The sequence below is a fragment of the Cucurbita pepo genome, chromosome 9 (genome assembly GCF_057944985.1).
Source record: "Cucurbita pepo subsp. pepo isolate OVF chromosome 9, ASM5794498v1, whole genome shotgun sequence".
NCBI lineage: Eukaryota > Viridiplantae > Streptophyta > Magnoliopsida > Cucurbitales > Cucurbitaceae > Cucurbita > Cucurbita pepo.
In genome coordinates, this window is record NC_141806.1 from 12047297 (window position 1) to 12071528 (window position 24232).

The following is a 24232-nucleotide window of genomic DNA, read 5'->3' on the forward strand; positions in this document are numbered from 1 at the left end:
TTAATTTCTATTTAAGGGTTAAAAGGGTCCTTTTTTATAAAATATAAGGAATAAAAATACAAGGATTGAAATGGACTCAACTTAAAAAATTAAAAAAAGAAAAAAGAAAAAAGAATGACTTTAAAAATTATAATTTTTAAAATAATAATTATATATATTAATGTTTTTTAATATTGTTGTGCATGAAGGCCCAAGCTCAAGCCCAAGACCAAAACCAAGCCCAAGCCCAAGACCAAGCCCAAGCCTAAGCCATTAATTGAATAGCAGATTGAAACGCCCAACAGAAAATACGAGGGCGGTGCCATTCTTCTTCCCTTCGGTTCCCTTCCATTGATTCCATTTCTCTGATTCGCTCAATCCCACAACGAATTAGTGAAAGAAAAATGGTAGTCGAAGAGACGATCAAGGCTCCATCGGCGGAAGATCTCTCCAATTCCATTGGGAATCAAAACCCTAGGGGACGAGGCGCTGAGGAAGATGAGGAACTTGAGGAAGGAGAGATCGTCGGCGCCGACGACCTCGACGCGTCCAATTTATCGGCGGCGATAGTGCACCAGCCTCACCCTCTGGAGCACTCTTGGACCTTCTGGTTCGATAACCCTTCTGCCAAATCTAAACAGGCCACATGGGGTGCGTCTATCCGACCGATTTATACCTTCTCTACTGTTGAGGAGTTTTGGAGGTAGAGTTTCTTTTTAAGTGTTTTATCTCTTGCTTTCGATTCTTATGTTTTTGGTGTTTCTTGGTTCGTTTTTTTTTTTTTTTTTTTTTTTGGTGGGATATTTTAGGAGACTTCAGGTGAAAACCGTTCGATGTAGCTTTAAGAAATTGAAATTTCTTCCGTGTTTTGTAGTGGTTTAGTTATCTTGGTCTTGTTCTATTTAATTCGAAGAACACTGAGACAAAGAAGGGATTGTGATTGCGAGGGCTGCAGAGAAGGGGCTTATTGATGGAGAAAATGTGAAACAAAAATATTCTTGTCGCGTGTGTAATGAAGGGATCGAGTTTATGGGCTATTGTTCTTGATATGTGCTTGCAATTAAAGGTCTAAAATCTATGCTGCGATGTTTCTGCTTTCTGCGTTGTCCTGTTCTTGTGTGTATTTCCAAACCCTCTTAGGGTTTTATTTTGGAGTTCTGTTGAACACTCCACTTTTTACGTTCATATACATAGTCTTTGTGAATTTTCTCACATTTAGTCTGAAATACTTCGACTATATCCTGGTGGGTAGACCTAAGAATCAGACAGGAGTAAGATATACTTGCAATTTTACCAGCTATGGTGTTAGAAAATTGCTTTGAATTTATATAAACAGCCGCTTCTGCCAATTCATCTGGACTTTATTATCCCTTGGCGATTTATTTCAGCAACTTAAATTTGGACGAGTTTGGATGTTCATTTGATGTAACAATTTTCAAATTGTTTTCCCTTCTTGTTTTGCAGCTATGGCTACTTGTTTAGCTTACCATCTTTGCCTCCTTCCTTCTTGTTCGTTCTGTTTTGTGGTGTTCACTGATTACCAGAGTTTTTGACATCGTAAATTATACTTTTTGAATAAAGTACCATGGGTTAAATTAGGACCCATGTTATGAGTGATCACTCACTTGGATTCGATGTCCTACTATTGTCTCATGAGAATAGTCGAAGATGTATATAAGCTGACCCGTAAACTTACTGATTTCCAAAAGAAGGAGAATCTTTTTAACATAATAGAAAGTTGGTGAAGCATTTGCGTACGCGGTTTGCTTCTGAAACGTTTCTGTGTAGATGCTTATTCCGTTTGCTTTTCTATTGTTGACAATCCTTATTTTGTTTGTGAATGTAATGTTTAGTTTCCGGGTCCGTTCGTTACTTATAATTATAAATGGTTGCTTCACGAAGACATTGACAAAAGTTTCTACTTGCAAGTACTACATCTTTTGTATTTAATTGGTTGTTAACTTATGTCTCTATTGTCTTTTTGTTTTCACTTTCCCTCAGATTGGTTGATTTATTTTGTTCATGTTTGTTTCCCTCATTTTTTTAGTGTTTACAACAATATTCATCATCCAAGTAAATTGGCATTGAGGGCAGATTTGTACTGCTTTAAACATCACATTGAGCCTAAATGGGAGGATCCTGTTTGTGCGAACGGAGGGAAATGGACTGTGAACTTTTCAAGGGGCAAATCCGATAATGGCTGGCTGTACACGGTACTATGAACTGCACGTACAATTTGACACGAGCACAATATTTGAGACACTAGTCTTTTATCTCTAACAATCAGTTACTTCCATCCAGCTGCTTGCTATGATCGGAGAACAGTTTGATTGCGGCGACGAAATTTGTGGAGCAGTTGTTAATGTCAGATCTGGGCAGGATAAAATATCGATTTGGACAAAGAATGCTTCTAATGAAGCTGCGCAGGTAATAGCCACTAGACCAATAGTTTATATATACGGCCCACTAGATTTTCATCAATACAATACTCTGTTCTTGCACACGCAATGAACTTCATTTATGAACAATAATTTTACTCATGTTCAATGATGGAAATTGTTTACTGTTCGGATTCTGTTCGTTCATCAGTTAATGTCTCTGCATCCCGTTTTCCTTTTTCTGGTTAGGCGAGCATTGGAAAGCAGTGGAAGGAGTTCCTTGATTACAATGACAGCATTGGCTTTATATTCCATGTATGTATGCTGCCACATAGGTTTCATTTGCATTTCTTATGGTTAGAACTCGAATCTTTTGTTTCGTGTTTCTGATATCATGTTGTTTCTTGTTCAGGACGATGCGAAGAAACTCGACAGACATGCGAAGAGCCGGTATACAGTATGATCGGGTACGGCAGGAGGATACTCGTCCGTCCTAAACGTGCAAAGCATGCTCTGCATCAGCATGTTAATGTTAGTTTGAGTTGTGGCTTCTTCTTTCTTTAGTTTCAACCCCTCCCCCTCAAGCAAACACACCACACACCACACACCACCTAGTGTTGAACAATGTTTTGTGCGATTTGATTTGGAATTTTGTGTGGAAATCGCCATTGCTGCACATAACAAGCACCTGAATCTCAGATTTTTGTTCTGTACTTGACAGTTCTAGCATGAGATATGGAACAGGATGATGCTCCTCTACAATCAAATGATGTGTTTTAGCTTGGTCCGAATCGATATTCGTTTCTTTTTATTAAAATTTGAACTCAGGTGATAAATTATATGAAATAACATGACATTGAAGTCGATCTTTAAACTAAAATCTCTTTTATCTGATGTTGAGTCAGTAATATGATCTTTTTGTGGATAAGATTGAATCTTTTTGAAGGATTGTCATTTATTTGTTAATTGTTAATATCTTTGAACTCCGTCAAGAACAAAAATGTTCAGAGAGTATTTTTGCTTGAAATATTTGAAAGCATAAATGGAGTTATGAGTTACTCTTAAGATTGATAATATGATCATATTTATGGTAGTTGGTAGAAACAAATTTACTTTTATAAACAAAATTTACTTTTAAAAGATCGATAAAGATGATTATTGAAACAAAATTTAGACGTTTTTCATCCAATCTCCAATGATAAAGACATTTATTATGGGTGTAACATTCAATGTTTCATCCCATCTCCAATGATAAGGACATTTGTTAGAGGTGTATATTCAATGCCACAACTGGAATTGACCCAACTCGAATTAGAGGAGGTGAGTTTAGGATGGATTAGCAGTTTAGTTTGGGTTGCATTCGGTATGTGAGTTTAGGGTTGGAGACAACCTGGATCAGCCCAACCTAAATTATAGGAGGTGAATTAGCAGTTTGGGCTGCAGTGAGTAAGTGAGTTTAGGGGATTGTAACCGGGATCAACCCAACCCGAATTATAGGAGGTGAATTTACGGTTGGATTAGGAATTTGGGTTGCATTGGATAGGGTTGGATTAGCCGTTTGAGTTGCATTGGGTTCAATTTTTTTGAAATTCGGTTCGATTTTAGATTCATGGGACAAAATATTCAGATTGATTCAAACAAAATCTTAATCAAACTTACTGTATTCATGTATTTGATTTTTTTTTTTTTTTTTTTTTTTTGAGATTATTTAGACATTATCTATTGTTTAAAGAAAACTATAGTTTAGTTACTACAATTTATTTATTTATAATTATTTAGGCTTTTTATCTTTTTCCCCAAATTTTGGAACGGACGAAAACATGGTGTGGAAAAAACGAGTGAGCGTTTTAGACTTGGAGGTATGAAAATTTCCCGCCATTTGCCTCTCTCCCTCCTTGAGATAACCTCATCAATCTCATCTCCACCATTAGAGCTAAGCACCCAAAAGAGCAATGGGGATTCAGGGGCTGTTGCCGCTACTCAAGTCGATAATGGTGCCGATCCACATCAAGGATTTGGAGGGTTCTTCTGTCGCGATCGATACCTATTCTTGGCTCCACAAAGGCGCTTTCTCCTGCAGCAAAGAGCTCTGCAATTCCCTTCCCACCTCCAAGTATCTCCATTCTCTATACTCTCTTCTGGATTTAAAAATCGCATATTGCTTTCGACTTCTGTTCATGTATTAGTTACTTTACTTGCATCTATACCCAATATCTCGATTACCCAGTTCGTGAAATTTCCCTTCGGCCCATGATAGTTTGATATTAATAGGTTTGTAATCTGCTGTTTACTTTGAATTTAGTCATCAAATGGCACTTGTGATGCTCTGAGTTAAATATTGAAAGGCAATGTTTGAATGATTAAAACTCGATTTCCAAGAATCAAATGAACGATATGGCAGAAAACACAATCCTGCGCCATGGCTTGGCTTTAAAACGTGATACTTGACGCAGAGCATCCAAGAGCTTGCTGGGTGCAATTTTGTTTTTCGATTTCTGCAGTTTCTTTGATCCAATGGCAGGGGATATGATAATAGGCTTTTGTTTTTGGGTGAAATACGTAAATTGAAAAACAATTGAAAAGAAAGAGACGAAGAAAGTAGTTCTCTTATCAGCATTGTCGAAACTCATAACTATATGCCATTTGGTTTTATAGGCATATTGATTACTGTATGCATAGAATAAATCTACTACGGCACTATGGAGTAAAACCCGTTCTTGTCTTTGATGGAGGCCTTCTTCCAATGAAAAATGAACAAGAAATCAAGCGTGCAAGGTATGCCAAGCATCAACTCACCTGCTGTTTCACTTTCATTTAAGTTCTTAAATGTATTCTTTGGATATCAATTTTGTTGGGTGTTTCCCTATATTGATATCTCCGAAGTTGAGCTTCTTTAAACAATTAAACATCAATATATGAAGAGGATATTAAATGGTTACAATTCTTCTTATGTTTAGTTTCCCCATATGTTTATAATACATCGTTTCCATGCTTTTAAAGGCATTCTTCATCTGAAGAGACTCACTTTTCACCACAGGGCGAGAAAAGAAAATCTTGCACGAGCAATGGAACATGAGACGAATGGAAATTCTGCTGCTGCCTATGAGTGTTACCAGAAGGCCGTTGATATAACACCTATGATAGCCTATGAACTGATTCAAGTAATAGTTTTTTCATTACTGTTACGTTAAATTGTTAAATTTTTTGAGTGCTCAAGAATGTTACGCTGGATTTGACCATGAATTTATTCTAAAGGTGTTGAAGCGAGAGAATATATCGTATGTTGTGGCACCTTATGAGGCAGATGCTCAGATGACCTTCTTGGCCATCAGCAATCAGGTTGATGCTGTTCTTACTGAGGACTCTGATCTAATACCCTTTGGCTGTCCAAGGGTAAGCTATACAGAAAGTCATTCTTGAATTCTTTTCATTTCCCAATCCATTTTGTGTTTAGGATTGTTGGGAGGGAGTCCCACGTTAGCTAACTTAGGGAATGATCATGGGTTTATAAGTAAGGAATATATTTTCATTGGTATGAGGCCTTTTGAGGAAGCCCAAAGCAAAGCCATAAGAGCTTATGCTCAAAGTGAACAATATCATACCATTGTGGATTGTGGTTCATAACATGGTATCAGAGCCCTGCTCTTAACTTAGCCATGTCAATAACATCCTCAAATGTCGAACAAGAAGTTGTGAGCCTCGAACGTGTAGTAAAAAGTGGCTCAAGTGCTGAACAAAAGGCGTACTTTGTTCAAGGACTCCAGAGAAAGAATCAAGCCTCGATTAAGGGGAGACTGTTCGAGGGCACTATAGGCCTCAGGGGAGGCTCTATAGTGTACTTTGTTCGAGGGGAGGATTGTTGAGAATTGTTGGGAAGGAGTCCCACATTGGCTAATTTAGGGAATCATCATGAGTTTATAAGTAAGGAATACATCTCCATTGGTATGAGACCTTTTGGGAAACCAAAAGCAAAGCCATGAGAGCTTATGCTCAAAGTGGACAATATCATACCATTGTGGAGGGTCGTGGTTCATAACATTTTGATAGTGTAATCTGGCTTCAACTTCATACGTCACGGAGAATTCTTAAATGATTTTTTTTTTGTTGCTCTGCTCCTGTACAATCAGATTATCTTTAAAATGGACAAATTTGGACAAGGAGTCGAGTTTCGATACGACATGTTATCAAAGAACAAGGACTTGAACTTTGCTGGATTTACAAAACAGATGATTCTTGAGATGTGCATTTTGAGTGGTTGTGATTATTTGCAGTCATTGCCAGGAATGGGACTCAAAAGGGCTCATGCACTTATCAAGAAATTTATGAGTTATGACAAGGTGAGTTTGTGTTTCAAATGAATGTTTTTATCTTTTTTAGAATAAGATATGTTTTGTGTAGAAAATAGTGACTTTGTGACTTTGTTTAGGTGATTAGACACTTGAAATACAGCACAGTTTCAGTTCCTCCTCTTTATGAAGAATCATTCAAGAAAGCCATAATGACTTTTCAGCATCAGAGGGTTTACGACCCTATCACTGAAGATATTGTACATCTCTCTCCAATATCCCACAATATAGGAGATGACTTTGACTTCTTGGGCCCATATCCTTTTCTTTGGAGTTCATTCCAGTTTGTTGTATATTTTTAGTACTATACTCTTCTTTAAATGACCAGGAGCAGTAACTTAACATATAATACGTCGATACCGCAACATATAGCGAAAGGTATAGCCGAGGGTGATATCGATCCGTGTACGAACTTACCATTCCAGGTACATCATCTATTTTTCTTAACACTTGAACATTGCGTGCAATAATTCCTAAACAAGTCTGTAATTTTAATATTGTTCAACTAATAAGGGCGATGGATTTGATGAAATTAGATAGTTAATCAGCAATAGGATGCCCAATTTTAGGCATTTTTTTGTAATTGTCCAAGCTCACTGCTAGCAAATATTGTCCTCTTTGGGCTTTTCCTTCTGGACTTCCCTTCAAGGTTTTTAAAACGCGTCTACTAGGGAGAGGTTTCCATACCTTTATAAAGAATGCTTCATTCTCCTCCCCAACTGATGTGGGTTCTCAAAATCCATCCCCCTTCGGGGCCAGCGTCCTCGCTGGCACTCGTTCCTCTCTCCAATTGATATGGGATCTCACAATCCACCCCCCTTTGGGGCTCAGTGTCCTCATTGGCACACCGCTCAGTGTCTGGTTCTAATACCATTTGTAATAGCCAAACCACTGCTAGCAGATATTGTCCTCTTTGGGCTTTCCCTTTCGGACTTCCCTCAAGGTTTTTAAAATGCGTCTGTTAGGGAGAGGTTTCCACACCCTTATAAAGAATGTTTTGTTCTCATTCCCAACTGATGTGGGATCTCACAATCCACCCCTTTCAAGGACCAACGTCCTCGTTGGCACTCGTTCCTCTCTCCAATCGATGTGGGATCTCACAATCCGCTCCCCTTCGGGGCCCAACGTCCTCACTAGCGCATCGTTCGGTGTCTGACTCTGATATCATTTGTAACGGTTGAAGCTCATCGCTTGCAGATATTGTCCTCTTTGAACTTTCCCTTTTGGGCTTCCCTTCAAGGTTTTTAAAACACGTTTGCTAGGGAGAGGTTTCCACACCCTTATAAAGAATGCTTCATTCTCCTCCCCAACTTATGTGAGATCTCACATTTTTAGTCATATGACATGCGGGTGCCACAAATCTAAAGCAAATGGTAATCATCTGCATAAATGAATTCACTTGCCCAATGAACTTAATGTGCTCTATGATATAAATCATTGAACAACGGTAATAAAATAGGAATGAAAATAATGTTAGTGCTTTAAGTGAGAGTTACACTTATATCTTCTGAATCCTATATTATGTAACTTGAAAGTCCCATCTTCCTCTTATCCCCATGAGATTGTCAGAGTTGGGGGACACTGACAAATAAGATTCAGTACTTAAGTTTATTATGTTGTAATACTTATTTCTTTGCTTTCTTTACATGAACAGGAGCAGAATATCAATCCCGGAGTCGTTCATGAAAAACCTTACAAACTAAAAGAATTTAACGCTGAGAGTGTGAAGAAAAAGTTGGATTTACCTGTGCAAAAGAATGTCCTGACGAAATACTTTTGTATCCTCGGAATTTTGATATCCATTATTCTTATTCTTTGTTGCATTTGCTTAACTCTAGCTTCAAATATTATGCTTCATCATGCCATAGGCAGAGATAACAAATAATAATCATATATGATATGATCCTTGCAGGATAGAATTGGGTGGATGATCTGTTCCTATTTTATTGTATCTTTTTCATGAATTATGGGGATTTTTTGTTTTGAACACTTTATTTTAGCTGATGTACGGGTTCATACGTGTAACGGCCCAGGCCCACCTCTAGCAAATATTGTACTCTTTGGGCTTTCCCTTTTGGGCTTCCCTTCAAGGTTTTTAAAACGCGTCTGCTAGGGAAAAGTTTCCATACCCTTATAAAGGGTGTTTCGTTCTCCTCCCAATAAATGTGGGACATCATAATATGTTTGCATTTTTAAAATTTTCTGGAAGAAACGGTATCATTGACCAAATGAATGCCATAAAGTTTTAGTTTTAAAGTTTTGAAAGAAAGTTATATGACTGAGTGAGATTGTCAAGTGCTTCTTAACATCAAAAGGTTTTGCCTCTCTTGATGCCAAGAGAAAGTTCAGGGCCCCAAAACAATCAGCTAATCACTCAACCTTCAGGGATGGCTCCTCAATTAGTGCTGAGGAGCCGCCGCCAGCTTCTACTCATCCTGTAAGAAACTGACTTTGATTCTTTCAAATATCAGATGAACCATGCTTGTCTGTTGAAACTATCTTGATATTTTTCTTCTTGTTCTTCATTTTTTTTTTTTTTGAATTTATCAGATAAGAAATGATAATGCAGATGGGTTTCCTGGTAAGTGTATGTATATCTCTCAGTTCTGAAGAACACTTTTGACTTGATTATACACTAATTTCTGTTCATGAATGGAAGAAACAGAGCATATTTTACTGCAGCAACACACTCAACCAATTCATAAGCCTTGTATAACGCTTCATAAGGGACCTGATAGTGAGAATCTTCCTGAAACAACGGGAGAAAAAGTGAGAAAAGAGAACAAAAGGGTCATTGTAAGGAGTTCTTACTTTAAGCATAAGCCTGAATGCAATGAAGAACAGATAGTCACTCCCGTGGTTGCTTCTTTTACTAGTAATTCTTGTGACAGTTCAATCACGAAAAGAAAAGCCTCCCCGAATGAAAACATTCAAATGGTATGTACTTTCATGCAACTCTTCTATTAAAAATTGGCCTACTTTCTAATTTTGATATCATTTTATTCAGGACAATGTGAAAACTAAGCATTTGTGTAAGGATACATTGCAACTTGATCATGGTAAGTTTCTAATAAAAGCTTCTTGGACTAGTAACGGCCTAAACCCACCACTAGCAGATACTATCCTCTTTGGACTTTCTCTTTCGGGCTTCCCCTCAAAGCTTTAAAACGCGTCTGCTAGGGAAAGGTTTTCACACCCTTATAAAGGGTGTTTCGTTCTCCTCCCCAACCAACGTGGGATATCACATTTAGTTCTTTGTTCTTTGTTGTTTTGTTGTTTTGCGGAAGTTTAAGTGACTTTGCTCATGAACCAGATGAAACTGTATTGGAGACAGAATCTGAAGGGAAGTTTGGATCCAACATTTCTCACTTGAGTCATTACTCTGACATAGCAGAAAAATCAATGGAACGATTTGTTTCGGTAATATCGTCATTTCGATTCTCTTCGGGGTCTCGAGCTAGTGGTCTCCGAGCTCCTTTGAGAGATGTTCTGAACAGCAATATGAATAGGTAAAACATCTATATCCTATCATGAACTTTTTATCTGTCACCAGCTTCATAATCTTGAACTTGTTTCCCAATTCCACTGAAGGTCTGCTACTGCAATGGACTTGAGTCAATTTGCATATGTACCAAATAAGAACAAAGCTCCCTCGAAATTCCGAACAGGACGACGTTGATCGGTATTTAAGCAGATCGTTTCGATTGCCCGAGAAGACATGGGAGTTTTGTTGTAGATATCCACTCTATTTTTATTTGAACTGTGAGTATAAACATTATCATTTGTTCTTGCTACTCATTCCAAGACTGATATGTTTGATCTGATTTTTAGAGGCAACAAGTTCATAATTTGGTTCATCTTCGACAGCTCGAGGCGTTTCAGCTACGTTCAAACGTGCTGCTCTTCCCGGCTTCAAGCCTCATCTGTGAGTCTAAATGCTTCCTAATCAATCACATTCTTCAAATATGAGTCATAGGAATATATGCTTCACATCCTTTCTTTTCTGGATTTAGATGGTTCCATTGATCACATGTACATAACTGAGGTGATACAAGGAAAGTGTAGAATTGTTCTGTATGTTTGTTTGATAATGCTGCTAAAAACAGAAAAACAAATAGTTTGAAACCTTGTTACATTCACATATGTTATATTACAAAATCAATGGAACGATCGTTTTGACGTCGTACTGGTCGAGTGGGTTAGAATTATGTGAGAATAGGGCGGGTTGAAAGCTTGGGCTTCTTAATCGTAGATATGTACTTTAGATAGCCGAGCTATACTCGATTTTTTATATCCATAAATTTGCCAGTGTTATATTAAACTTAATTTTCTTCGCTTAAAACTTTATAAAAAGCCTACGTTTATTTTAACAATGAGGAGATATACTGTTCGACTTAAAGTGATAAATATTGGTTATAATAAATATAAATATAAATTTAAAAAGTTAATTTATTATGTTTTCTTTTATTAGGAGAGTAATAAAAAAAAAATTTGTAATTTTCTATTCTTCTTCTTTTTTTTTTTTTCAAATTATTTAAAAAATATATATTTATTCACCCTATTAATAACTAAAATATTTTGAAACTATTAAATAAAATTAAAAGTTTCACGATATATTAGATATTTTAAGCTAAAAATAAAAATTTATATTTAACACCAAATTCAATTTTATTTAAAATATATTTGATATTTTTAAAGCTAAAAAATTTAATAAATACGGAATTAAAGCAATGTTATACCATAATAAGAGAATAGGATTCAAAGTAAAAAAAAAAAATAAAATAAAAAAGTCTTAATCACTAAATAATAAACGCAAATTTGTCAACCACAAAAAAAGAAAAAAAGTTTTAGTTGAAACTTTAATATTAATATGTATATATTCAATTTAATAAAGCCGTGAATATATTTTATTGGTTAAGCTATATTCAAATTGATTTATTTAATATAATATTTTTTTAATAAAAGAAAAACAAAAAATAAAATAATTAAATACATTTTCATTTTATGAAACTTAGAGAACAATAAAAGAAATTGATAGAAGTAATGCTTCATTTTATGAAACCAAGATTTTCCCACAAAATTTGAAGAACTTTTTTTTTTTTTATTTTTTTATTTTTTTACTGTTTTTCTAATTTGAAAATTCAAATTCAAAATTGATTATTTGATGAAATCGATTGTTTCACCAAAAATAAATCCTCAAAATTATAACAAAAAAATTGAACGGAAGCAGAGAGCGGAGAAGCCTTTTCGTGTTCATCACGATTTGATTTTCTGGTTTCAATTTTCTTTTTCCACACAAAGCCAAACTTGCGTATCGAGAAAGATATCGGAAATTCGATCGCCGTAGTTCCGATTCCGATCACGTTTCTAAGAATCCGGTCATCCGAAGTATTGAATTCCGTACTCGGCTCAAGTCTCGTCCCTTCAATGTTCTTCCATTACCAGTACAAACAGAGAACGCCATTTTTCTAGCCACTCGCCTCTCCGCCACCACGTGCGGCGGAACCATTTCCTCTTCATCCATCTCATCGTCTTCCTCCGCCATCCTCCGGCCGATTATATCCGGAATTCCTACCGGAAGTGAGCTCGCCATTTCCTTGTTCGATTGCCATCCGCCCTCGCGCACCGTCCGGTTATGATACTTACAACTTCGCGGCGCCGCAGCCATTCCGCGGCGGCAGTTGAAGTTTAAGTGATCCTCACCGCCGAATCCGCCGCCGTCTTCGCGGTGGAGGTAACGGCAGTGGTCGCGATCGGAGAAAATTACTTCGGATTCCTGAAATTCTTCGGCCATAATTTGGGATTTATGTGAAGAGAAATGGAACAGTATAAACAGAAGAAGCCGCAAATGGAGGAACTCCGTATTTATAGAGGGAATCGGAAGCGACTCAGCTCGGCTCCGAGTCGTACTTAATACACTTTTAATTTTTTTTTTTTTTAATAAAAGGGATAAATGACGTCATTTTATTATTATTATTATTTTCATAAATTGATTTTTCTTTTTAGTTCAAAAGGTTTAAATGACTCTGAAATTAGACTATTTAGAAATTAATTCCATTCTTTAAAGGCCAATTAAAAATTAAATTTAAATTTTGGAAATACACTTAAATCTTAAGGTCAAAATTGTCCATTTTAAAAAATGGTGTATTTATCTTTTTATTTATTTATAATAATAATTATTATTATTATTAATGCTCGTAGCTTGAATATCATTCTATTTTAACCATTTAAAATTGTAATATGAATAAATTTTAAAATTCGTTTATATTATTTATTGAAAATAAATCATTAGGAGAAGAGTGTAAAAACAATTTAAAATTTTATAAAAAGAATGTAAATATGGACTTATTTTTTTTACAAAAATTATAATATTTAATAAAAAAAATAATATTTGGACGAAAATGGTATTTTAAGTGTTTATTATTATGGTTTCTTTATAATATATATATAAATATATATATATATTTTTTGGTATAATTTTCATTAGCTTTGTGAAGCGTTTCCATTACTTGTGGGTCACGGAACTGCAAGCTTGTAGAGGATGACCCTATGATCGACCTCGATGTTGAGGTTGACTTCTCAAGAAGATGTTGAGGTTGACTTCTCAAGAAGCATGTGTCTCGCCCTAGACCTTTATCGTTATTGTCATGTGAAGATCAAATGTATTATTCTATCCAAATTTTAAAAACAACAATTGATGCTATCTATATAAAGCAAAAGTTTGCTTGTGAAACTTACACATTATGTTCGAGAAGAAAACATTGAAAAAAAGAACGGAAACCTAAACAACAAGTATGCAAACAAAAGAATAAGTTTTCAAAACCAAGTCAAAGCCACCCAACACTTGTGGGTGGAGGCCGACCAAACAATTTTAGGTACAAGACAGTTCGAACCCAATAAGTACAAGACAATTCGAACCCAGGCAAGAAGTTATGAATCCTGTTTGTGGACGGGATAAGAGTGACTTTTGTGATCAATTTAATAAATTTACCATTCAAGAACCTGACCACATAAGGAGTTGGAAATACAAGTTCACGAGACGAAGTTCACTCTTCATGTGTGATGAGAAGATGAGTTGTTCTTTTAAGTGTTAATTTTGCAATAAGGTTTCACCACCTATTACATTTTTTTTCCATGAAATATTATATATATATACATATACACATATATACTATATATATATATATATATATATATATATAGTGTGTGTGTGTGTGAGAGAGAGAGAGAACTTGTAGTTGAAGGTTCTGAAATCTGTAAAAAACCAAAGGAAAGGAAACAAAGATGTCAACAACTTATTAACTGGCTGCTATTCACTAAAATACACTGTGAATGACCATTCAACTCACACTTGACTCCAAACATTCCGACAACTCCTTCACAAGTTTGACAACATCATTCGACGAAACAAGAAGATATCTTGCGTTCGATCGCTTTCGCCCCACGGCACACGAGAAGTAATTGTCACCCTTGAGATCAAGAACAGATGAACCCTCATGCAGTGACAATCGATCCTGCACTACAGGCCTCCAAAACACTGCACTCCCATGGCTGTTTGCTCTTCTTTCTATAATGGAAAGGGAACGTTGTTTCTTCAGGCGTGCCGACTTCGGCGGTGGGGCTCCATTGTTTGGCATCTTCGGCGGTGGTAAAGGATTCGGGACTGTTTGTGGCACTTCAGAAGGAAGGTCGGGCTCGAAAAATGTATACACATCTTCATCCTGAAACATACACACAACACACAAGGATTTATAGACATTTTCATCGTTTTACTTGAGTCATGAATCATCAAATATTTGAATTGAATGACCTTGGCTAGGAAGTGCCCAACACAGAGAACATAGTCAATAGGCTTGTTGATGCCCTTGTCGCGAACTATTTCTCCCAATATTCGATCAATGGCCGAACCCTGTTAAATAATCATATCATATCATTCCATATCATATGATATTCATTTTTGCGATTCATATTTCAAGATCAATGTCACACACCTTTGTAACACCGACTGCTCGAACCTCGACTGATCGACTGCCTTGGACAACATCAACTGATGCATTTGAGATTGGACCAGTCCATAGATGCTGCAACAAGTCCCTGGCTTGAAGTCTTCCAAACTCAACATCTAGTTCAGTACAAGTCAATTACTAAAATGATTTTAGAGGAAGAAACTCATTAGATTGTCCGTGGTAAATGCTAGATACCTGCATATTTGTAATTCCACACCAGCGAAGTTTCACGAAGCTCAAAATGGGATCTAGGAGTTCTTTCGGTAAAATACTCGAAAACATGCTACCATTCATTAACAGATATAAGAAACCAGAAGGAAGTAAGAAAAGTAACTATATATAATATAGTATTATTCTTCAGACCTTAACACTCTCAACCCAGTCCATATGTAAATTCTCGGGCATAGTCGTCATCCATTCTCCCTTCGTAGGACGTAAGAACATACCGTTTTCTGCTGCCAGCCACATGTTGTACTGACCAAAATTCTGTAATAAAACATAGTCAAGGCAAAAACAAGGATACAGAAGGGGTAGAAGGCATTATTAATGCAGAAGAACAAGTGTACCTCGTCTAGAACACTTCGGTCGCTCCCACTAAGGACAACCACTGTCGTATTCCGGTCATCACAAAGCTTCTTCAAGGGCTCTCTCACATCTGGATGTACTTTAAGGTCCATGTCTCTAATTTGGCCACATCTTCTTCCGAGGGCATCAACTGCTTCAGTTAAGGTAGCATTGAAACCCTGTGAAATAAGCAATTATGCAGCAAACAGTTATTGCATATCGGCCACTAATATAGTTTCGGTTTTACAGGGAATATACCAGGATAACCAATCGATTATGTGATCGCGAATAACTGTTCGCTGCCTCATTAATTGGAAGTAAAGGTGGTATCTGTCTGGTCCTGATCTGAGCTTCAACTACGGTGTCGTTGAGTTCGCTACAGCCAAGAGAACTTCATAATTTATCTAAAACTACAGACAAAAAACTTGAAAGTCAAACATTGCAAGAAAGTGTCATAAACCATATCCAGAAAACGTGACAAACAGGCAGTTTACTCCTAACAAAATTATTTCTAGGGATAAATTGCAGAAGAAATAAAGGCTGTTGTTCCGGCATAATGCTGAGATATGACAAATCTGCTAGTATTTGAAATGGACAGATAGTCAACTGATTCATCTTCATATGATGTTACATGCTCGTGTTCTGTTTCACACTTCCCGATACAGAAGATCCTAATCATGTTGCGTACGTTGCAAACAGGACACAGGAATCGGTATAGAAACACGGTAACATGATCTCTTCAAATGAACATGCAAAATGACAGATTGCATTATGCAAATTCCTCATTTGGCAAGTAGAAATGCTAGTGCAACTCGACCTACTGAGACAAGAATGAGTAGAAGCAAGAACCGTGCATGAATTTCAAACAATACTTGTTCAATTTTCTTGGGGCATAGAAGTGAAAACATGTTATTATGGACAGAAGTTCAACCAGCAAGAAGCTTATGGCTTTTAGTAGGAAATTCATTTATTAGGTAGCAAAATCTGTATTTGCTTTCATGGGCTGTGGCATCTTGAGGGTGGAAATAGACGGGCCAGTTCCATGTGCAAAAATCCTCAATGGAAGTCATGAAATTAATTAAAGGTTTTGAAAATCAAACCAAGAAAATTCATGAAACAAGATTAAGAATTAAGCTAAATGCAAATTAAGGACAGTCACCCGTGCGTATCAATACCTCACAAATGTTGCAGCCCATTCTTGGGATGTGTGAGTTGTAACGTGCATGAAGTTATGAAGGTGTCGCCTTTCTCTTTCATCAGCTTCCATATTCAAAGCATAACCAATTGAAGCAGCAACTTCAGTGATATTCCATGGATTAACTAAAACAGCACCAGCACCTAATGACTGTGCTGCACCAGCAAACTAGAAAAAATATGATCATATTACACCATGGGAAATGTTACCATAAGCTGCTCAGATCTAGTTTATATCCTAAAGCCAAAACATTTGGTAGAACACGACCAAGGGTCGTAATGTGATTAACTGATATTTGGAAAGAAATGTTATTTCCATGGTTTATATTTTCAATCAACAGTGAACAATTTAATTTATTGCTCACAGTTCCTTCTAAAATCATTGTTGACGAATTCTTTTCAATTAAAAAACGGAAGAATTTGCCCCACTAGTGATAACCTCAGTCATAACAGTAAGAAAAAAGTTTGACAAAGGCTTAGAAAGCCCTTAAAATTCTGAAGGGGAAAGAGATTCAAGAACTAACACTGAACTACCAGTTCAGTTTGTTGCAAAAATAGAACTAAAACTTGGATTACCTCACTCAGAATAAGAACACCTTTCTTGGAAGCTTGACAGGCAACAAACTCATAGCTCACAAGATTCATTCCATCTCTTAAAGATGTAACTAGTGCCACATCTGCATAAGAGAAAACAACAGGACAAGGTGAAATCAAAGATGTATAGATAAAACCTAACACAGTTTACATAAAACCAGTGCTAACATCTAACTTTATTGGCATTTATAATTCTTGCCACAACATCAATTTCTGAGGGATCACGTACTGCATGACACAAAAATGCTAGATAAAACAGCAAAATCGCTGGTCAGTTGCATGTTTATTAGGCCCCTAGGTTGGTACATGAAATAGTTACTACTGAGGTTAACCATATGGAATTGGTTGGTAATTATGACTTGGTTGGTAATTATGACTTGGAGACAGGGGAAGAGTAGGCTGAGATAGATAAGAGATACTTTTTTTATTGAGCTTCAGGTTCCTCAATTACCAAGGATTATCCAACTGGCCATATTTTCTTTCTATGCAATTTAGAATTTCTTTCTTGGTGCCGGGTGGTTCCTATCAATGTTACACGTAGTATTGGGTAAATAGGAACATATTAGATAGAGAAACATGAAAATTATGCCATAAAGATAAGTACCAGTGACAGCATATAAAGCACATAATGCAGGGAAGTCAAGTGAACGATCCTGTAAATAAGAAAAAAAAACTTCATTAAGTCTTTGTTTGATCCATCAACGAACTAGTAACCAAATTGCTTCGCAAGAAGCCTAAATTCTAATCATTAAGTTTTAAGGATAGATGTGATGAAGATTTTATGTTGATGCAAATGATATTTGAAGCAAAAATATCTTATGTTGCACCTGATTTATGTTATCATCATATCACATCAACTGCCATTAGTTAAGGTTGTCCACCATGAACATGAATTTCTGATAAAAAAAGAAAACGACTATCTTCCCTGTCACCATCGCTGATACCATAAATTATGAGTACTTGTATGATGCAACTACCTTGAACATTTCAACTTACAGCCATGGAATTAATACATAGTCCTTATAAAGATGTACGCATGAAAATAGAAATCAATTGAGAAGACCAACCAGATGATGTATTGGAACTGCAGTAAGAGTGCCAAACCTCCCATTAATACGCCCAACAATCTCATGAACTTGACTTGTTAGCTTTTGATCTGTTAAGCAGCATAAGACAAGGTCTTTAAATGTTCCATTCCACTTTCTCAAGAACGCATAAAAACAATGTATTTGGGAAACTAAAACGATGAGTACAACAAGTATGAAGTATGTGGATTTGAGCTTCCAACCTGTGGAGATATTTCTTCTTTGAAATATCAATTCAAATACTAACATTTAATACTGACTAAATTCAAAATAGCCTGACAACTCATGACATGAAGTACATAATGTGTGTGTATCATGTTAAAGAAATAATGAGCATACACTCAGGAACGTCTGTCCTTGTTGGCACAGCAATTTGCAGCAAAACTACTTTATCGCGCCACTTTGGATTTTCTTCAAGAAATTTTTCAAAAGCCAGAATCTTTTGGGGTATTCCCTTAATCATATCAAGACGATCAACACCCAACATTACCTGGTGATGTCAGTTGCATCAGAAGAACTGAGAGAACGCAGAGTTACTCAAGTAATCTTACCAAATAGGACAAAGAAATTGAAGCTTAGAAGATGGACTAAAATAAAAGATTTAGTTATTATGTAGTTTTATGCAAAATGACAAACACTCAGCATCACCACTTTCTGGTAGAAGTATTGGAAAAACTTGAACATGGAGTCAAACTTTGCACAGTGACAAACAGTTAGCACCACCACTTTCAGAGACAGTAATAGCATGCCTTACATAATGTCATAGGCAACGCAAACATGGACAAATCAGAACCAACCACCATTTTGTTGAGTTTATGTGTTATGTGAGTCATGCTCGAGTGTGTTGGATGAAATTATTCAGTTGCACTGCAATAAGTGACGTTTGCCGCTCTTTTCAAGCAGAAAATAACTGAAACCATTAAAATGCTTTTGGGACCAATAGTCATAAGAGTTCAGCCACAAACAATGCTGTGATCACTTCCAATAATTTTTCTTGCAAATGTGTGAGAGTGAGATCTAGTACTGTACGATGCAGGAAGCAAAAGTAAGAAGTTGGAAACTACCAACCAGTGATACTAATTACATGGTATCTCAACAAGGATTTAAACAGAACAGTTGCCAACATTCATGCTATATTTCAGGTGTTAAGAAGCTAATAAACAAGCTTAATTGAGAACACTTACAAACACTGCAAAAAGACTGAAGTTCTGCATACCTTCAACAATGAAAATGATAGGCAAAAGGGAATATTTGAGAGTGGAAGGAAAGGAAACAATTACCTTTCGTCCAGCAAATCTTTCTTGAAGTTCTTTAATGTGATCCTGGACTTGAGGAAGTTTAAGAGCTCGAATGAATCGATCAGAATCTATTCCAATAGGAAACTGTAGTTTGAAGACCCAAAAGATGAAAAGACAAGATATTATATTGCAAATGACTGTAGTGAATTCTCAAAGAAGAAAAATATTGAGACAATAGAAACTTCCGTTACAAGAATACAATTTTCTGCACAACGCATAGATTGAAGGAAAAAACAAGATAATCAATTGGTCTTACAGCAGCTATGCGAGTCAGTTTTCCTTGATCCTCTACTCCTTCAGGTGTACCCTCCAACCCAAGAATACGGGTGCAGGCACTAACAAAATGCCTGGCATAATCATATGTGTGGAAACTGGAGGAGAAATGACATGTCATTTAGGCCCAGATTTTGAAATAAACGAAACTCACAATAGAAAAGCAAGTTGTGACTAAGCTGACCTTTAGATGGAAGAGAATGATAATAAGTTGGAAATCCACATAGTATGGGTAATTCGTGCTAAATCATTACAAGATAATAGAGTAACCTAAACTATTACACGTATAGGAAAGCAAAATGCTTCCTAGCAGACCTTTAAAAAAAGGCACAATATGAAGATGGTAGCAAATGGGAGAACTAGAAGCTGGAAATCCACACAATAAGGAGAGCTCATAAATCAATCATGTTGAGATATTAGTATAATATATTACTAGCAAAACATATACATATATAAACCCATAGAATAATGCATGTTGAAGGGAAAAAATTTACTGCCCAATATATGAACAGACAACGAATTTGTTCCATCCATGCTCAGAAGATCAAAACAAAAATCAGATAAACAAGCTCCATCACTTTTTTCCACTTTCACAACATTTAGAGAAAATGAAAATTTCCTAGAGTTTTTATTTGTAAAAGTAAGAAAAGAGGTCCCAATCTTACTTCAGGAAATATGATAAGGAAACATTAAAACGATAGCATGAACATCAAAAGATAGCACAACACAAATAAACGGCTTACCCAACTAAATCAGCAGCAAGAACCGCTCTCAAAAGCTCTGACCGAGATGGTAGAGTTCTATGTATTTCTGACGATGGAAATGGGGTGTGAAGGAACCAACCAACTTTCATCTTACGATTATGCTCTTTGAGACATTTTGGGAGAAACATCAAGTGATAATCATGACACCAAACAACATCTCCCTCTTCATAATGTTTGTTTACAACATCAGCAAACATTTTGTTAGCCTTCTTATATGCATCAAACTGTGACTGAAAACTCCGTGTTGTTGCAAGGCGGTCTTCTTGTGGAAGACCAAGATAATGAAATAGAGGCCACAATATGTTGTTACAGTAGCCATTGTAATACTGATGAACGATCTCTTCATCAAGAAAGACCGGTATGCATTTCTACAATCCGAAACTTAATAAGCATAGCCATTACTTATCAATGTAGCATTAATGATCAAGTTTGAGAGATGCGAGAGTCACCGTAGAATATACCTTTTCAGCTAATGCTTTCTCTAGGGCTCTCTGTCCGACTTCGTCAGGTACGTTCACACCAGCCCAACCAATCCATCTTGCCTCAAACTCCTTTAGTCCTTGAAAAGGAAAAAAAAAAAAAACTTTACCTTCAGTTAAGATATCAAGTTCTTAACATAATGAAGTAAAATTAGACAAATGAATAAAGAAAAATAGATCTCTGGAATCACTACTTTTTAACATTAATATGAAACTTAAGCCAAAACACTTGCTAATACAGGACATAACATACCTAAAAGTGCACTGACTAAACCACCAACGCTAATTTCAAGATGCCATGTCTCCTTCCCTTTCCTGACAGCAGACACAGGCAATCTGTTTGCTACAACTAGAAGGCGCTGTTTAGAAGTCCTCCCTTCTAGCCTTTGAAACCCATCAATGATGTCTTTTACCACTGACACCCCTTCTAAGATATCTTCCTCGTTAAATGACCCACAACTATCACCAGAAAAAGAGAACAGATCATAACTGTTGAATTCTCCCAGACTGTGAGCTTCTTCATTGAGAGAAGACCGGTTTGATCTCCTGAGCTCTCTCTCCCTAAGAAGCCTTTCCAATCTGGTTCTAGGAGTAGGAGGACTGTTGTTATGGTTGTTTGACAGCATTGATCAATCAATACACAAGTTCTGTAAACATAATGAAAGAACAGGTAACTTCGGTTTTTTAATTTCAACACTAATGATCTAACCAGCACTGAAAGAAACAACTATCGTGGCAATTTTCGCATGATTCTCAACTTTTTTTTTCCAACAATCAAGAATCCTTACACCCCATGCAAGAACATCAAATGCATATGCATACAACATGACAGTAGAAAATTGATAGAAAACCATAGTAATAGCCGAGCTGCATATACTGTTCTACTTCAAATTCCAAAACTCCAAGTCATAGGAGATTCGATTCATATAGAACACAATCCCATATGATAAGCCAAACAGAACAAAAGAAATGCAGCAAGAATCTTCAGAAACAACCTCATGAATCAAGACAGTCATAAAAAAATTGATTCCAATCAGTAATTAGAACATGCAAAGAACAAAATTCAAAAATGCAGTCTCGAAAATAAATAAATAAAAAAAAAAAAAAAAAAAAAAAAAAAACCCATCTCTCCAAACCCCAAGAAACAAACAAACAAACAAACAAACAAACAAAAACAGAGTAGGCGCGGCAGAAGCAGAGTGATCAACAGAAAACAAAAACAAAGAAATGCAAGAAAGGGGAGAGGAGTTGTAACCGAGTTTAGAAATGCAGATCGTGTAGTGAAGCAAAAGAGCGAGGAGGAGAGAATCGGGGAAATGGAGATTGAGATTGAAGATGAGGGAGGGAAGGGATGATCAAATGATGAAAGAAGGGATTATGAGGGAATTAGAAATGGAGCGTTTCGCCATTGTAATGCGAAATTGAATGGAAGAAAAAGGCGAAAGGGGATATGAAGAATTGGAGGGACTCGACAGTCGCCAAGAGGGTGTTCTTACAAACCTTTCGCCCATGCACGCCACACCTATTTATACCATTCACCATTGTTTCCCACTCCCTCTCTTACCCAATGCTTATGCGCCACCATATAACATTATTATTATTATTATTATTATTTTATATTACTTTCAAATCTTTTAATTAAAAAAAAATATATATATATATATATATATATATATATATATATTGAATTTTTAAAATTATCGTGTTTAAAAATATTTTAAAATTTTAAAAGTTTCATTAATACAATTTTTAAAATAAATTTAAAGTTGCCAGTGTAGTTACTATTTAAAAAATAACATTAAAAAATTTAGATATAATATATGAGATGTCGATTTTATTCATATATTGATGGTTTTTACAGGAGTAGCAGAGGTTAATATTACTCTTTTTAATTATAGTATTAACCTCTTTTTATTATTTTTTTAATAAGAGTATTTTTTACAAAGTTATGGGTTTTTTTTTTTTAATTTTTATTAACTTAGCTTTTTTATTTTAAAGTTTTGTATTTAAAGAATAAAATATTTATTTGTTCGAGAAGCTCGAAATTTAAAAGCGAGCTATTTTTGCCTCGATTACATTTGTTTTAAATAGTCCCCGTACCCGTTAATCATTAGTTGACTAACAAAAATTTAACAACCAGTTACATTTGCTTAATTTACAAAAAATAAAAAAAAAATCAAAATATTTAAATTATAAATTAGGTTATCGAACGGTAACAAGTCTAAGCTTTATATTTATTATTTAGGGTTATTTATTTTGGTTAACAAATTTTTTTTATTTTGCATAAATTAGAAATATGTGTGTGATCACATTTATAAATTATGTTTTTGAAAAAAGAAAAAAATAATTAAATTATACTTTACTAATAAATTATAAATTATCTTAGTTGGGTTAATACCTTTTATTTAGATTAGCTAATTATATTTTGGTAAAAATTAATTGTTCAATAATAGTTTGCTTTAAAATTCATTATTTTATTTACTTTTAGGAAGAAAAAAACTCACAAATATATTAGGAAATAAATTTATATGACTAATTTTTACGTCAAAAATCTCATTAATAATATTTAATTTATAGATATAATATATGAAGAACACAAGTGGAAATATGAAAATGATTTAAAATTAAGAACATAATCTTTGTAAAATTTAAATACAAATAAATAACAAAATTAAAATTATGCAGTTCATTATCAATTCAATAAATTAAATAATTTAAATTTTTCTTGAAAAATATATTTTTTCGTATTAAAAAAATCTTGGTGTGTATATTTTTTACCTAAAATTTTGTGATTAATGAATAAAACAAAATATTATTATTATTATTATTATTATTATTCAAATATGTGTGTGGATAATGTCATTATTAAATTAAACCAAAGACAATAAGAATTTAATATTCCATTTTTGTTTGGTTTCTTTTTTTAGATTCATGTGATGAATAGGATAAGGAGATGGGATATGATAGCCACAATTTTTTTTTTTTTTTTTTTTTTTTATAAAATTAAATTTTATTATCACTTTTTTACCATAAATATATATATATATATATATATATATATATATATATATATATTAAATTAACTAAAATATCTATTACAAAATTGGGTCAAGAAACTGATAAAACACTAATTATTATTTAAATGATGGTTGGATTTTATGCTTTTATAATTAAACTCAATAAAATCAACGAATATTAAATATAAAAATAGATTATATAAATTAATTTTTAAGAAATGAAAATTTGAATCTGAAACCTTACCAAACAAAAGA

General features: G+C 35.1%; 3 protein-coding genes and 1 pseudogene across 7 annotated transcripts; 2 read left to right on the forward strand and 2 right to left on the reverse strand.

Annotated features, from left to right (window-relative positions):
- Positions 1–269: 269 nt before the first annotated feature.
- Positions 270–3148, forward strand: LOC111801670 (eukaryotic translation initiation factor 4E-1). The gene is made up of 5 exons (XM_023685756.2): positions 270–682; positions 2027–2192; positions 2281–2406; positions 2607–2672; positions 2770–3148. Exons 1-5 carry the CDS (start codon positions 384–386, stop codon positions 2818–2820), a joined length of 708 nt encoding a protein of 235 aa, XP_023541524.1. The 5' UTR covers positions 270–383; the 3' UTR covers positions 2821–3148.
- Positions 3149–4171: 1023 nt separating this feature from the next.
- LOC111801668 (5'-3' exonuclease family protein) lies at positions 4172–10882 on the forward strand. Of its 5 annotated transcripts, none has more exons than XM_087126663.1 (15): positions 4172–4470; positions 5013–5132; positions 5395–5518; positions 5613–5750; positions 6485–6694; positions 6784–6958; positions 7055–7128; positions 8358–8481; positions 9019–9140; positions 9254–9284; positions 9363–9640; positions 9711–9762; positions 10017–10212; positions 10295–10465; positions 10571–10882. In XM_087126663.1, the coding sequence occupies exons 1-14, from the start codon at positions 4310–4312 to the stop codon at positions 10380–10382; spliced, it is 1893 nt and encodes a 630-aa protein (XP_086982789.1). In that variant the 5' UTR covers positions 4172–4309; the 3' UTR covers positions 10383–10465; positions 10571–10882. The 5 variants fall into 5 exon arrangements, with proteins under 5 accessions (XP_086982789.1, XP_086982792.1, XP_086982788.1 ...); XM_087126666.1 differs by having other exon boundaries at positions 6629–6694; positions 10535–10882; XM_087126662.1 differs by having other exon boundaries at positions 4173–4470; positions 10535–10882.
- A 768-nt stretch (positions 10883–11650) lies between these two features.
- On the reverse strand, positions 11651–12527 carry LOC111801423 (protein S40-3 pseudogene; annotated as a pseudogene).
- A 1408-nt stretch (positions 12528–13935) lies between these two features.
- LOC111801424 (alpha,alpha-trehalose-phosphate synthase [UDP-forming] 1) lies at positions 13936–22464 on the reverse strand. Its single transcript, XM_023685421.2, has 18 exons — positions 22216–22464; positions 21214–21607; positions 20943–21040; positions 20461–20849; positions 19701–19815; positions 19427–19528; positions 18486–18636; positions 18129–18217; positions 17666–17714; positions 17044–17144; positions 16449–16636; positions 15532–15649; positions 15276–15452; positions 15073–15195; positions 14905–14992; positions 14695–14825; positions 14514–14612; positions 13936–14424 (listed from the first exon to the last, which is right to left on the reverse strand). The coding sequence occupies exons 2-18, from the start codon at positions 21584–21586 to the stop codon at positions 14044–14046; spliced, it is 2772 nt and encodes a 923-aa protein (XP_023541189.1). The 5' UTR covers positions 21587–21607; positions 22216–22464; the 3' UTR covers positions 13936–14043.
- Positions 22465–24232: the final 1768 nt, after the last annotated feature.

What these genes read in the sequence shown, in the direction of transcription:
- LOC111801670 (XM_023685756.2), top strand. Translation starts at nt 384, where the DNA reads ATGGTAGTCGAAGAGACGATCAAGGCTCCATCGGCGGAAGATCTCTCC. An exon ending in ACTGTTGAGGAGTTTTGGAG is followed by an intron (nt 683 to 2,026) that starts GTAGAGTTTCTT and finishes TCATTTTTTTAG; the next exon opens with TGTTTACAACAATATTCATC. An exon ending in CTTCTAATGAAGCTGCGCAG is followed by an intron (nt 2,407 to 2,606) that starts GTAATAGCCACT and finishes TTTTCTGGTTAG; the next exon opens with GCGAGCATTGGAAAGCAGTG.
- LOC111801668 (XM_087126663.1), top strand. Translation starts at nt 4,310, where the DNA reads ATGGGGATTCAGGGGCTGTTGCCGCTACTCAAGTCGATAATGGTGCCG. An exon ending in AATTTATGAGTTATGACAAG is followed by an intron (nt 6,695 to 6,783) that starts GTGAGTTTGTGT and finishes GACTTTGTTTAG; the next exon opens with GTGATTAGACACTTGAAATA. An exon ending in CGCCAGCTTCTACTCATCCT is followed by an intron (nt 9,141 to 9,253) that starts GTAAGAAACTGA and finishes TGAATTTATCAG; the next exon opens with ATAAGAAATGATAATGCAGA.
- LOC111801424 (XM_023685421.2), bottom strand. Translation starts at nt 21,586, where the DNA reads ATGCTGTCAAACAACCATAACAACAGTCCTCCTACTCCTAGAACCAGA. An exon ending in AGAAAGCATTAGCTGAAAAG is followed by an intron (nt 20,850 to 20,942) that starts GTATATTCTACG and finishes TTCGGATTGTAG; the next exon opens with AAATGCATACCGGTCTTTCT. An exon ending in ACCGAAGTGTTCTAGACGAG is followed by an intron (nt 15,196 to 15,275) that starts GTACACTTGTTC and finishes GTTTTATTACAG; the next exon opens with AATTTTGGTCAGTACAACAT.